This window comes from Camelus bactrianus, chromosome 16, assembly GCF_048773025.1.
Source record: "Camelus bactrianus isolate YW-2024 breed Bactrian camel chromosome 16, ASM4877302v1, whole genome shotgun sequence".
NCBI classification, from domain to species: domain Eukaryota; kingdom Metazoa; phylum Chordata; class Mammalia; order Artiodactyla; family Camelidae; genus Camelus; species Camelus bactrianus.
Genome location: NC_133554.1, coordinates 29,284,272 through 29,298,752, shown reverse-complemented (window position 1 = coordinate 29,298,752; position 14,481 = coordinate 29,284,272). Strand labels below are relative to the sequence as shown.

The window sequence follows — 14,481 nt, the reverse complement described above, 5'->3', positions numbered from 1 at the left end:
GCACACTGGAGGCCGACTTGGTAGGTCGTTCACGAGTGGGAATTTCCTCGGCCACAATCCCACGCCGGTGGGGCACTCTTTTGTAAACTCTCCCCTCCCTCTCGGAGCCCTGGGCTCTCCTCCCAGTTCTCCCCTGCCGCTTTCTCCCCAACCAGCTTTGCTCCCGGCCCCTCTCCCGGGAGCTCTCCGCCTAGATGGAGTCAGTCGCCCCAACCCACCTCTGTAGCCCTCACCGGCGCGTCTCTCCCCCAATCCCTGTCCAAAATTTTCTGTTAACCCGCCCACAGTGACTCCAGGTCGTCGGTTCACTGGCCATCCTGGAGTCCGAGGGGTGTGGCCGTGACCACCCGGCCCTCCACCTCCCGTCAGGACATGGGCAGGCAAGACTTGGCCAATGGCGTCCGGGGGCAGGGCAGGGGCGGAGCCAGCCGGAGAGGGTCCGGGTGCGGGGTGGGAGGGCGGGGAATGGTGACGGCGCCTGGAGCTGTGTGACGCGGGGCGGGCGCGCGCGCCCCTACGGGAGGGGAATGGGGGCGGGGAGGAGAATATAAAACGAGAGGCGGGGCGCGCGCCGCGGCAGAAGGAGCAAAGCTCTGGCCCGGTGTGGAGTGGGCACATTACGGGGTCGCTGGGCTGGGCACCGGGCTGTGTGGAAAAGAGAGCGCGCTCGCCTGACCCCGTCCTCGCCACCCGAGCCAGAAGGGGCGAGCTCCTCAGGCCCTCGTCCTCCGCAACCTCCGCGCGGCGGCGTCGACGTGCACTCGGACCGGCCCGCTAGCCGCCGCCGACCCTCCAGTGTCCCCGCCCTGCCGCCCCTTCTCCTCCGCCCAGCCGCCGGATCTGTGGTGGAAGCAGCCCGTAAGTATTGAGGGGCGGCGGGCGGGGTTAGGAGGAGGAGGGGCTGCAGCGGCGTCGAGTGTCGGCCCCCTGGGGTTGGGACCGCGGCGTCGCGGCCTGGGCGCGGAGGGGAGCGGCTTCTGACACCCGGCCCGAGGAGGCTCCGAGGGGCCCCGGCGCGCCTGGGAACCGGAGGCGGGGCCCGCCGGTGCGTCGGGCTCGGCCGGGCAGGGTGACCGGGGAAGGACGGCTCGAGGCTAGCTGACCGAATTTGGGGGTTGGGACGCCCGAGAGTAGCGGCAAGCTCGAGGGGAACGCTGGGTTCCGCGGGGCCGGTGGCTCCGGGCCCGAAAATGGTGCGGGGGAACCCGTGCTCCCCCGGCTCTGGCCGGGTCCCAGGAGCCTTGGGGGGGCGGGGAGCAGCGGGTCAGGTTACGGCGGGGGGAGGGGAGCGGCTGACCCGGTGCGGCGGACGCCCCGCGGGCCCCCGGGCCCCGAATGGTCGCTTTTCCATTTCTCGTGGCCGCCTTCTCCTTGGAGGAGGTGACTTGTACTCTTTTTCTCCTCCTCTTGCTGCTGCTGCTGTAGCGCTTGGGCTCCGAGGGCTGTGAGCAGAAATCTAATGAGACCCAACTGGCTGTTTATGTAATTCTTCACGCTCCTATCTTAAGGCGTTGCTTTGAAACTACCTTCTGCCGAGCCTGAATTTCGCTTGGCTGCACCTTCAAGCAGTTTGGCTTAATTAGCTGCCTTTGCCAGCACTCAGGCTTTTGGCTTGGAAAGTGTTTGTAGTTTGGCGACAGCCAGGTATTCTTTTCCCTTTGTCACCATGAATGTGGAAAATGGAACAAATAGATTAATACCAACCTGATTTTTAAATGTCCTTTTAAATCAGCCTCAGTGTACACATAGATCCCCTTTGCAAATACCTTCTGTTTGCCCTTGATCTTTTCTTATCCCCACCCAGTGCTGATCCAGCAAACGTTTAAAGGTCGACCTTATCGTACATGCCTCTCCGGCTGTCTCTTTCATGAGGGAGGGAGGTGGTTTTGAAGATCAGGATAAAACTCAGAAACACTGCCCTTTAAACAGAATAATCAATAGAATTTTAAAGTTAATTCTTTTGTTATACTTGGTGCTCAGGAGGTATTTTCATATTTAGAAAAAATACACATTGAAAAGAAAAGCACAGGGAAGCTCGGTTATTACATTTTGTGCTCTTCGTATATTTAAAACGGCAACTATATAGAATAATTTGGTTCATGATTATCGTTCACTAGGATGGCAATTCATTCAGTATTTAAGTACCTTTAATTTTAGTGTAATGTACTTTGAAAATTAAAATTTTCTTCTCAAATTTCGAAATGTTTAACAATAAAGTAGATTTAAGCAGTATATATACAAAATGAGCCAAAATACAGAATTCACTTCTCAGTCGGTGAATAAGACCAACTTCTAAAACTAGCTTATACATGTGTGGATAATGAGTAGTTTCCAGTAAATAGTTTTGTAAGAATTGAGGGAAGAAAAAAAGGAATACTCTGTATATTCTGGAAATATTTTTCCTATTTAGAACTCTTAACAAGAAACAAAGTAAAAGAGTTTTCTTTTAGTTGTTTTAACTGTAAATCTTAAGTTTTCCCTTGAGATTTTGATCTTCAATAAATAATTTTCCATTGTATGTTCCTTTATTTTGTGCTGATTGTATTTTTCAGACTTTCTAGCCTATTAGACTTTTTCAAAAATGAAATTAATCTGGGGGTAAAAACAAAGTTTTGAGACTTACATTTATCTTATTTGGACATGTTTGCTTTTTTTTTTTTTTTTCCTTTAAGGAACAAGACCGCTCAACGTGAAGGATATCTACTACCAGCACTTTGAATGAAAATTTGTTTCTCTGCCACAAACTGAACACTTTTGTGTGTGTCTAGGGGAATTGAAACACAAACCTAATTTTGTGGCATAGCAGCTATGCAGCTTGAAATCCAAGTAGCACTAAATTTTATTATTTCATATCTGTACAATAAGCTTCCCAGGAGACGTGTCAACATTTTTGGTGAAGAGCTTGAAAGACTTCTTAAGAAGAAATATGAAGGGCACTGGTATCCTGAAAAGCCATACAAAGGATCAGGGTTTAGATGTATACACATAGGGGAAAAAGTGGACCCAGTGATTGAACAAGCATCCAAAGAGAGTGGTTTGGACATTGATGATGTTCGTGGCAATCTGCCGCAGGATCTTAGTGTTTGGATCGACCCATTTGAGGTTTCCTACCAAATTGGTGAAAAGGGACCAGTGAAAGTGCTTTATGTGGATGATAATAATGAAAATGGATGTGAGTTGGATAAGGAGATCAAAAACAGCTTTAACCCAGAGGCCCAGGTTTTTATGCCCATAAGTGACCCAGCCTCCTCTGTGTCCAGCTCTCCATCGCCTCCCTTTGGTCACTCTGCTGCTGTAAGCCCTACCTTCATGCCCCGGTCCACTCAGCCTTTAACCTTTACCACTGCCACTTTTGCTGCCACCAAGTTCGGCTCTACCAAAATGAAGAATAGTGGCCGCAGCAAGGTTGCACGCACTTCTCCTGTCAACCTCGGCTTGAACGTGAATGACCTCTTGAAGCAGAAAGCCATCTCCTCCTCAGTGCACTCTCTGTATGGGCTTGGCCTGGGTAGCCAGCAGCCGCTGCAGCCACAGCAGCAGCCCTCCCGGCCGCCGCCGCCTCCACCGCCACCGCTGCAGCAGAAAACCTCTGCTCTTTCTCCCAACGCCAAGGAGTTTGTTTTTCCTAACATGCAGGGTCAAGGTAGTAGTACCAGTGGAATGTTCCCAGGCGACAGCCCCCTTAACCTCAGTCCTCTCCAGTACAGTAATGCCTTTGATGTGTTTGCGGCCTACGGAGGCCTCAACGAGAAGTCTTTTGTGGATGGCTTGAATTTTAGCTTAAATAACATGCAGTATTCTAACCAGCAATTCCAGCCTGTTATGGCTAACTAAAAAAAGAGAAAGATGTACCGTACCAGTTAAAATGCTCGGGCCCAAGGGGGATTTTTTTTTTTTTAAATAACCTCCTTGAGATTTTTTTTAAAGCTTATAGTCAGGATACATTCAAGCTTGGTTACAAAAATAAAACATGCATCGTTTTTCATTGCCAACCAAGCACAAAGTTATTTTATACTGACTGTATATTTTAAAGTATACTCTCAGATATGGCCTCTTACAGTATTTAAGATATAGCAAGGACATGGCTGATTTTTTTTTAATAAAAAATTGGCACTAATAAGTGGGTTTATTGGTCTTTTCTAATTGTATAATTTAATTTAGTACAAAGTTTGTAAAATATCAGAGGATATATATATTGTTTCTACGACATGGTATTGCATTTATATCTTTTTACTACAGTGATCTGTGACAGCAGCAGCTTCATGTTGTATTTTTTTTACTGAAATTGTAAAATATCCATCTTACAGACATCAACTATTCTAAAAATTGTGTACAGGATATTCCTTTAGTGGTGGAATTAAAATGTACGAATATTTGCTTTTTCAAAAAAATGTATTTTCTGTTAAAGGTTTAAAGATTTTTGCTATATATTATGGAAGAAAATGTAATCGTAAATATTAATTTTGTACCTATATTGTGCAATACTTGAAAAAACGGTATAAAAGTATTTTGAGTCAGTGTCTTACATGTTAAGAGGGACTGAAATAGTTTATATTAAGTTTGTATTAAAATTCTTTAAAATTAAAAATGTTTATGGTGGTCTTTGTTTTTAAGCCTTTGCCAAAGATCTAATTTGAGAATTGTAAATGCTGATAGGCAGAAAGTTCTGACTCACTGAATCAGAAAATAATAGAAAGCAGTGCACAGATAGTACTTTGCCATATAAAAACTTGTCCTGTCAAAACTCCTTAGCCTGACCAATGCTTGGGATGGCTTTATTGTTTTTAGCAACTCTCTTCAATCCTCATCTTGTCTCCCCATGATAGGGGCGGTATGCTAAATAAGGCTAGTCAACTCTATTTTATAGCAAGTTTTAAAATGTGGTAGCATGTTGACATCTAAGACAGAGTGAGGTGTTGAAATGAAATTCACTCATGTAAACTGAGAGCATTTATTTGAAAGGTACATGGAGAGAGAGACCATTAGATCAGTTTTCTATTTCTGCGTGGGAGATGAATAGCTCAGAAAACTTGCCTGGACAAAGCAACTGATCTAACTATTTAAAAAGAAGATTTAGGTCTGTTTTTACTAATTCTTACACTTGTTTAGTCATTGTATGTAACGAGAATTTGATTAAAATCAATTCAAGATTAGTTGGACAGGTTGCTAATGTTACTATTTGTGTGCATTTTCCCAGCAAAAAAAAGTTTACATACCGTTTTTTGGTTGGTTTTGTCTTTGCAAGTGGATAGCCAACCTGCTGGTTTGGGGCATTCAAAGATTAGTCATCTAATAATATATAATGTGTCCAATTGTAGTGGGTCGTTAAGGATAGAAATTTTTGAAAAATGAGTTAGAAGGGAGAGACACTAGTTTTAAAAGTAAAATAATCATTACACTTTTAAATGTCCATTGATAACACTGTTGACATAGTATTGGGGAGAAAGTTGTCTTAAACTGGAAGAAAAAGTAACTTTCTCTGTACTCTTGTAGTAAGAAACCACTGGGTTATTTGTGAAATAAATTTGGTCTCAAATGGGTTTTTTGGACACTAGTGTACAAAAGCCTTTTGTCTGTTACCCATGCAGTTTAGAGCAATAAAAAGTTTAAAGGAAACAAGCTCTGGAAGTAACAGCTAAGCTGTTCTGTCAGCTCCATGGTGAGGCCTTTGTCCTTTAGTGGACAGAATGAGGTTATGAAGAAGTATTGGGGTAGTGACTGGAAGAGACTGGTCTGTGTATGCTATCAATTACATGCTTTTGTGATCACAAAGTTCGAAAAGCTGTAAGAGAACCATCAGAATAATGATTTTAAGCACTAGTTTCTGCCGGAGATTTGGGTGAAGTTATCACAGGCTTAACTTCGGGAGAAAACTGCCTTTTTATAAATAAAGTCTCAAGTAAACATACTTTTCCTGAAAATCAGAATTAGGCAACTGGCTAATAGCTACACAATAGAGTTTGTAACAATCTAAAACTGTAATAATTCAGATTTTAAATAATTAAGCTTAATGTAAGTATGAATATCTTTCAAATCTTAGGGATGTGTGTGCAAAAAAAAAATCTTAGGGAAATTTCATATTGGTACATACGTTAGTTTGGTGCCTGAAAAAAATTTAACTCAATTTTATCTTGATTGGTTTCAAGAAAATTAGTTGATTTAAAGTTGATTTGAGGTTGGTATCCTTGAGGACTTTATTGTTTTTCATTTTTTTAAAGCATGAACAAAGGCTCTGTTTTCGTGCCTTTTTTTCTCATTAGGAATGGAAAATTTTTAAAGGTGCTTTTGTCTAACACACCTTAGAAAATCTTAGAGAAGCTTACATCTCAGTCCCAAATCTTTCTCCCTCACTGTGCCATCACACTTTTGACCCTCTGTGTGGAGACTTTTGGTTGACTGATGAGTTAATTACCTTAATAGGTCTTACCCATCTTTGTGTCTTCTACAACTAAGGATATTGTAGCAGCCTCTGAATGGCCCTATCCTGGTGTCCAAAATGCTGCTTTACAACTGCATAGCTCAATGATAAGTGAAGAAGATGATGCCAAAAATAGCTCTCTGGGTTTAGAATATTCCTTTCCTGCCCATCTTTTCTAAAATCAAGTGTATTGTTAAATCTCTCTTGAATAGCTTTAACCTATATTAGATGGCAAATGCAGGCCTTTGGTCAAAATGCTCCCTTTAAGATAACAACAAGCTTTATTTACTGTGATTAACTTCTTAGCTTTCGAAAGTGAAACTAAAGATTCCCTGAGTTTAAAGTGTTTTTCTAATGTGTATTGGTATTAATTTCATTTTCATATAGATGTCTTATGTACCTGCATTTTAATTGAGAGATTGAATCTTAACGAATTTTCAGGACTTAGGTTATTTTTAAATTTAAGAATTTGTGTAACATACAGAGAAAATAAAGTACGGTTGAGCCTTGAACAGCACAGGGGTTAGGGGAGCTGACCCCTCACTCAGCAAGAAATCCACGTGTGACTTAGAGCGCCCTCCATGCCTGTGGTTCTTCACCGGGGGCTCAACCAACTGCAGATCATGCAGTAGTGTAGTATTTGCTATTGAAAAAAATCCACATATAAGTGGACCCACACAATTTAAGCCCGTGTTGTCTGAGGGTCAACTGTACCTCTCTTTGCATATACTTAAGCTAATGAAGTAAAATGCTGATTGGAGACCTTCCTCCGCAGTTTCCCTACACAAGATAGCATAGGCATGGCACATCAAATGTATATCCTTGTTTGACTAGAACACATGAATTTGTTAGAAGCAGCATAACAATGTTCTAGTGCAAGATAAGAGGGGGAAAGCCTTATCAGAAGATAAGGATGTAAAATTGACATTGCTGAATAAAACCCATTATATTGTTTAATATGCCAATGAGCTGAGGCTTAATCAGTTTGGCCCAGGACATCATTCTAGATCAGAGTTCTTCAGTTTTTGTGTTATATATATATATAAATATGAAGATATCTTCATGTTTAAAGAACCTAGGATCACTATCTTTGTGCATACAATTGGAAAATTTGTACAATACTTGTGTTGAAACCTTTTTTTGGTGTTAATATTCTAAATCACTCAGGAAACAAATACTCATCTATCACTTACTATGAGCCACGCACAGTTCTAACCTAGTTTAAAGAAGGGGGACTGAGACACAGCTTAATATTGCATGGCCAATAAGTGGCAGACTTGGGATTCAAACTTAGTCTGCTTCCAGTGTTAATGCCTTAAGCTCTATGCTTTATTCCCTTCAATTGGTTGCTAATCTTATTTGAAGTCTGGAATAAGACCATTTTTGATGTTATCAGCTACGTGATTTGTAGAATCTCTACGAGAGTGTCAAAGAATCTAGTAGAAGACTCTCAGCCGTCTCTGAAGTCATGATGGTATTTTAAGAGAGAGATTTTATATTTCCGGTGGCCATAAACTATGATCATGGGCTATCTGGAAATGCTTTTAGAAATCATTACATTATATCAATGCTCTAATTTTGTTGATTTCCTTAATTCAGTTGTGTCAATTACTTCTCTTGTTTTGGAACCACTGGATGATTCCTTCAGATTGAGTAAGGGCTGTAGATTCAGTGGGCCCAGTATTTGTAAGTAAAATTGTAAACACTGACCTCCTGGAGCTATTTTCATACACATTCCTTATCTGTGCTATTGATAAACATGATAAGGAAAGGCCAAGTAAGCTACCAAAATAGTCTTCGACAACACGTTTCCAGTACCTATGATTTAAGTTACTTTGAAAAACTGTCTTTATAATACATGATTTCTATATATATAGATGTTGTGATAAATGGTCTTTTTGCTTTTATTTTAAAACATTAAGGAAACCAAATGACCTTATTTCAACCTGATTCTGAAAGCCTTTCTTGAAAGAGATCACCATATTTTGGTTTAACATAAGAAGTGGTCACATTTTAGAAGCATAAGCTATTATGAATGAACTTATATTCCCTTTAGTGTCGCTATTAGTTTTGAGCATGTTTAAACTGCACAGTAAACAAAAACCCATTTTAAAATATTTGAGTTTTAAGATTTACATTTTAGAAGACTTGCTTTATACATATAGTCTGTAAGTGGAGCTTTGAGATCCTCTTACAATTAGGCAAACCTTATGGGGAAAAAACCCGTTTAATCAGGAAACAGCTTGTATCTAGAGGCTACTGGAAATTATGGGTCTAATTCCTTCCTTAAGCATATTAAGTCATTTGACTCTGATGGCACAGTTTCTTCATCTGCAAGAGCAGGTACAGCAGTATCAAAACACTTTCTCAGGGAGTTATGAGGAACTAATCACCTTGCTATGAAGAATTGTATTGTGTTCTTTAGGGCATTATAGTATTTAGAAGCCATGAAGTCCAAAATTTTACCCACACTTATTGCCCTTTGAAATAAAAAAAAAAGTAAATGAAGACCATAATTGTCTTTATTATATTCAACATTTTGTTGTCCAGTCTGTTATTCGCATCAACAGAAAATTGAGTAAAAATTCTACGGTAATATCCTAAAGTCTATTCTATTCATTTTTCAGTAATAAATGCCACTGAGTTTGTATTTCTAGTTTTGAGTTGCTGATAGGGAAACCAGTGTTTCAGCATTCTTTTTCATACAATCAGCAAGTTGATTTAAACCCAGTATACAATCTGGCTGGCCTTTTGGAAGCAGCCAAAAATGTTTGGTAAAGTGTCCATGCTGTTGTGGAAAGTACTGAAATGACTGTTCCTAAATAGTACTGGCTCAGGAATAGGAGTAGTTAAAATGTAGCTCTGGTGGCAGGTATCTTATCTGGATAATGGTGCTCGCTTTATTTTAGTGCAGGTAGAAAAAAAGAGGAGGTTGCTTTACAGAAGGGAAAAACATTGAGGACTTGGAAGGAAAAACACATTCCTCATCTGGCATTATGAGCACTTTACTTCACTGATAAAATATGACCAGTGTGCAGAACAGAGAACAGGTGTAAAATATTTTTAGACAAAACTTGGCATATACTGTAGGTCGCATCCCTTCTGTCTATACACTCAAGTGTTTCAAAAATAATTGTGGAAAAACCACTCTTACAAAATAAGCTAGACACTGCCTTTATGGTTTTTGGACTAAATCTTAAAGCCAAACATAAACTTCCTTCCCAGCCATCAGGTTGTAGCTATTTTTAAACACTGGTTCTCCGAATGTCCTTTGACAGCTCCTGAGTCTCCTTTTCTCTTCCTTCCTCAGAGCTGATGAGAGAGCTGGGACAATATGGCACCACAGCCTCTTTCCAAGCATGAAAGCTGGGTTGTGATATTCCCCCAAACTCAATTCTGATTCAAAACAATTCTGATTTTGTACTTCCTTTAGGCTAGAAAGTAATAGGACAAACATAGACATGGCATCCGTCTAGCTTGGTGTCTAGCAGAGGGGTATAAATTGATGAGTTCTGGATACTGACAGAAGGGAATACTGGATATTCCTTCAATCAGTATGGTTCAAGACATGGAATCACAGGACCCTACAAATGTCCATTTAATCCAGAGTCCAGATGCCCTGTGACATGGGGCAGTAGTTCTAGGCACAGTCCCTTTTCCTGTTTTGAACTAAATGCAGGTATTCCTTTCAGATGGCTTTTCCTTGCCGCCCCTTCACTATCTATTGATTCATTTCTGGCAAGGATGAAGATTGGATTTTGGTTTGTTTTGTAAAGAGCATGTCTGTTGTTTTTTCACTCTGATTATCCAGATCTGTCTACTGACCTCAGAGCTCTTTTTTCAAAAAGAGCACTTCTTGTTTTGTTAACTACCTGCCATTCTAAAGTTCTGTAGAACCCTGGTGACTTACTTTCTGCTAACTCCTTTCTATTTCCAGGAAACATGATTGGAATCTCTAAACCATTTCAATCCAATGCTTAAGATAGCTGCAATCCCTGGACAGCCTTTCTAGAAATTAAGGTGTCACTAGAAGCCCTTTAACTAAAGACTTTGAGAACAACCCAGCTTTCCCATAGCTACAAAGGGTTTTTCCTAGAGAAGTTTCATCTTTTCAAATCTTACAATAGCTTGGAAGAAACGAAAGAAACTTTTTTTTTTTTGGTAACTTAGGAAGAAATGTTTTTTGGAAGGAGACTCATTTATTATCTGAGCCACAAAAGTTCAAAGAACTTTCTGGGTTCTGTATACAAAGGAATAGAGAGTCAGAGGCGAGATCTTATCTCCCCAGGAGCCTCTGCCAGAGAAGAGTCAGGTAGCAGGTAGAGAAGGGGTTAGGGTGTGTCTCCTCTATCTGCCCCTCCAGGTTTGGGAAAGGTGAAAGAGTGGTAAAGAGGGAGCTGGTGTGTATGCTGCCCTGGGACTCATCCTGGAGATCACTTCCCCTTGATGGAGGATTTGCAGAAGTTTGGACACTTAGGACAAGTCCCCTAATCCAGGTGTATCACACTTCCCTGAGGACTACGCGCTTCCTTCCAGACTTTAAAGGAGGGTAGGTGGTGGTACCAGTGCCTTGCGTGCTACGTATTTGAATGACGATGATTTTGATATCATCAAAAGTCTTAAGGAGTCCAGAGGAAATAATAAACCTCAGAAGCTCAACAATAATAGTCAACATTTTTGATTCTTCCAATCCAAGAGCACAAGATATCTTTCCATTTCTTTGTATCATCTTCATTTTCCTTCACCAGTGTTTTACAGTTTTTAGAGTGTAGGTAACCACGTTGGTTAAGTTTATTCCTAGGTATTTTGCTGTTTTTGATGCAATGGAAATGTTTATGCCAGTTATAAAATTCTGGTTTTTGAAGTGAAAAGAAAAAAAAAGAGAACAAAAGGCCACAAATGGCAAAGTATCCTTCTTTCTTAGGGGTGAGTTGTATTCCATTACATATATATGCTGCACCTTCTTTATCCATTTATCTATTGATGTGCATCTAGGATGCTTTACATGTTGGCAATTATAAAGAATGTTGCTTTTAACAGCAGGGTGTGTGTATCTTTTTAAATTCATTCTTATTTTGTGGTTGGCTTTATTCATTTGATGACTATGTAAGTTTAAAAAGCTAAAACTCTAAATGTTCTTAGAAACAATGAACAGTACATAAATGTAAATTTAAAAAATACATGCAGTATATTGTGTATATGTATTTACATGCAATATATTGTATATGTGCAGTCAGACTGTAATAATTCTACCTAATAAAACTGAAAAATGAAAAAAGTCATGATTTTATAGTATTTACTCTGTGCAAAACGTTGTTCTAAACATGTATACATTTTAACTCACTTAAATTTCCTAAGAACCCTCTGTAATTTCATTTACAGAGGGAAGCAGAGTCTGTGACAGTTACTGCCAGTAGAGCCAGGATTTGAACTGTGGAATTCTGTTTCCAAAGTCCCTCATCCTTAACCATTACATTACACTGCTCCTTTGCTTGACCTCAAGAGGAAAGAACCACACAGGATCACGCAGGGATGTTACATAAACTGCACTTTGTGCCACTTTCCTCCCTGTACAACTGGCCTGGTCCTGTAAGTGGTCATTTGCTCAGCAGCCCCAAACTTAGGTTACTATCAGCCTTTGCCAGGCACAGTTAGGCAAGGGAGTCTGCTGCAGAAATGCAGGGAGTAGGTTATGAGTTTGCGGGTCATGGGCTAGTTTAATGTACCCACATCCTACTGCTGTCTGGGTGCTCAGGTCCTCTGAGAAGGAAATCTAGGCCTTTCATATACCTGAAGTCTTGGGTCCTTGGCTCTACTAGTCCTTATGATAGCAAAAGGGTCAGGCTGAGCCGTCTCAAGCAAAGTGAGGTAGCATTTAAAACAGCCCCGTGTTCACCCACTCAACAATTTTTTGAGCAACTACTACATTAGGAACTGATGATATATATAAACATTTAGGGTCTTTCCAAGCGCTTATGCTCTAGCAAAAGATAACACACATGCCCAAATAATCACACACAGGAGAATGTGGAGGTATGAGGAAAGGGGAGAGATCACGTCCCTCTGAGGGATTCTGGACTAAGGAGGAGTTATCAAGTCATGAAGGATGCGTCACCTGGGGAAGCATGGGCTCCCTCAGACTCCCAGCCCTGATGGAGGAAAAGTTTGGTCCTGGTCCTTTCTCTTCATCTAGTAAGGCCACAGTGGGAGAATCTGTGCTAACTTTTGGGGAAAAAAAGCTGTGGAAATCAGAACTAGAAGCCCTAATGCCAGCCCATTACTCCTTGGAGAAGCTGCTATGACTTTGGACATTGTAATTTTTTTCATTGTTCCAAGCTTTCCACAGCAATATTGTGAAAGAGAGAACTTCTTTATTCTTCAGACCCAGGGGTAGGATGGGGAGGGCAGGTGAGAAGTCCAGGGCAGAAGCAGTGGTAGTGAGGGAGGGGCTGAACAGCAGGCGCGGCTCTAATTCTCATCATGGTTTTGGTTTAATGCTTCTCCTGAAATCCTCCTCAGGCCGGAAGCTCCCCCTAGGGGTCATGTCATTTGTTTTCCTACTTTTAGAGACAAAACCTCTTTTTGTTTTTATAATTATCAGGATTCACAGCAAGTAGTACCCTCCCAGAAACTGGTGTCCAGTGGAATGTGTGTGTTCACCGCACAAACTCAGGCACCCCCAGCTCACTCCCACCTGCTGTCCCCATCACCATGTTCTACTCCTGGCCAAGGTAACTAGTCTTTTCAGAATTCAACTATTCTGTTTTCCAGTCTGGCTTTTTGGATGCTTATCATATCTTCCAGTTTGAGCATAAATCAAAGAAAGAGGCTTTGGCGGGTAAGCTTTATAATATCCAAGCAAGAAATTAGCAGCCACAAGTAACTTTCCCTCGGGTCACTTTCCCTGGACAATGCCCTTCCTTAGTCTCCCCTAAGTTTCCTTTGTGGCTGAGCACTCAGTCATCCACTGAAAATACTGCCACAAGCTGGCCAAGCCCCTTCATGTGACCTGAGACTGTTCAGAAAACATCACTGCTTTGAATGAAGCATGGCTCTTTCTCTGGAACAGAAAACACCAGTGTCTGATCCATGTCTCACCCCAAATTCACCAGTAGGGATGGAGGTCTAGGCCCTATAATTTTCCCTCCAGACTCCTTGGTAACTGCTAAGAACTAAGTAAGAATGTTCTATAGGAGTGTAGGGGCTTCATGAAGCCTCCAACTAAAAGACTCCTAGTAGCTCTGAACAAGAGAAGAATATGGGCCTTGAGGTCAGACTTCAAACTGAATCCCAAACTCACCCTTGAATAGCTGTGCCCTGTTAAACCTATTCAGCCTGAGATTTGCTATCTGAGAAATCTTACTTGTTATGGTTAGTGTGAGGATTATATAAAATACATAAAGCATTAAGCATAATCCTCTTCCCCACGTGGAATAACTTGAATTCTCTCTCCTCTTCTGTGAGAGGGGCTTGCACCCCCCAACTTTCTGTCTCTCTGCCTGTGGCTTAGCCTCAAGAGCATGTGATCAGCCTTACTCAGGGGAGGTCAGCTGGCCTTAAACATGCCTTTTCAGTGCTCGCTTCGGCAGCACATATACTAAAATTGGAACGATACAGAGAAGATTAGCATGGCCCCTGCGCAAGGATGACACGCAAATTCGTGAAGCGTTCCATATTTTAAAAAACAAACAAACAAACAAAAAAAAAACATGCCTTTTCATGAGGAACCTGGGCAGTGAAACTTCCTGGTGGATTAGCAAGGAGAAGGAAGGAAGCGAAAAAGAGAGAAAAATTGTACTTCACTATTCCTGAATCTGCAGTGGAATATATTATACATGTGGTTAAATGTGTGAGCTTTGGGGTCACATAGACCGACCTAGGCTTGGTTTTCTGCTTGGCCAGGGGCCTTGGGCAAAATATTCAATTTCCCTGAGCCTCAGTTTCATCCTCTCTGAAATACAGAGAATATTAAATGGAGGTGACTAATATACACCCACAGGGTGGTAAATATTTAACAAGATAATGTATGTTGAGCACATATTAGGTGCTGTTTGATATTAGTG

The 14,481-nt window shown here is 41.4% G+C and overlaps 1 protein-coding gene and 1 non-coding gene across 2 annotated transcripts; both read left to right on the top strand.

The window, feature by feature from the left end:
- Positions 1 to 563: 563 nt before the first annotated feature.
- On the top strand, positions 564 to 4,588 carry TOB1 (transducer of ERBB2, 1). Its single transcript, XM_074342813.1, has 2 exons — positions 564 to 858; positions 2,673 to 4,588. Exon 2 carries the CDS (start codon positions 2,809 to 2,811, stop codon positions 3,832 to 3,834), a length of 1,026 nt encoding a protein of 341 aa, XP_074198914.1. The 5' UTR covers positions 564 to 858; positions 2,673 to 2,808; the 3' UTR covers positions 3,835 to 4,588.
- A 9,403-nt stretch (positions 4,589 to 13,991) lies between these two features.
- On the top strand, positions 13,992 to 14,098 carry LOC123615216 (U6 spliceosomal RNA). The gene has a single exon (XR_006722782.1). It is a non-coding gene; the product is annotated as a U6 spliceosomal RNA (small nuclear RNA).
- Positions 14,099 to 14,481: the final 383 nt, after the last annotated feature.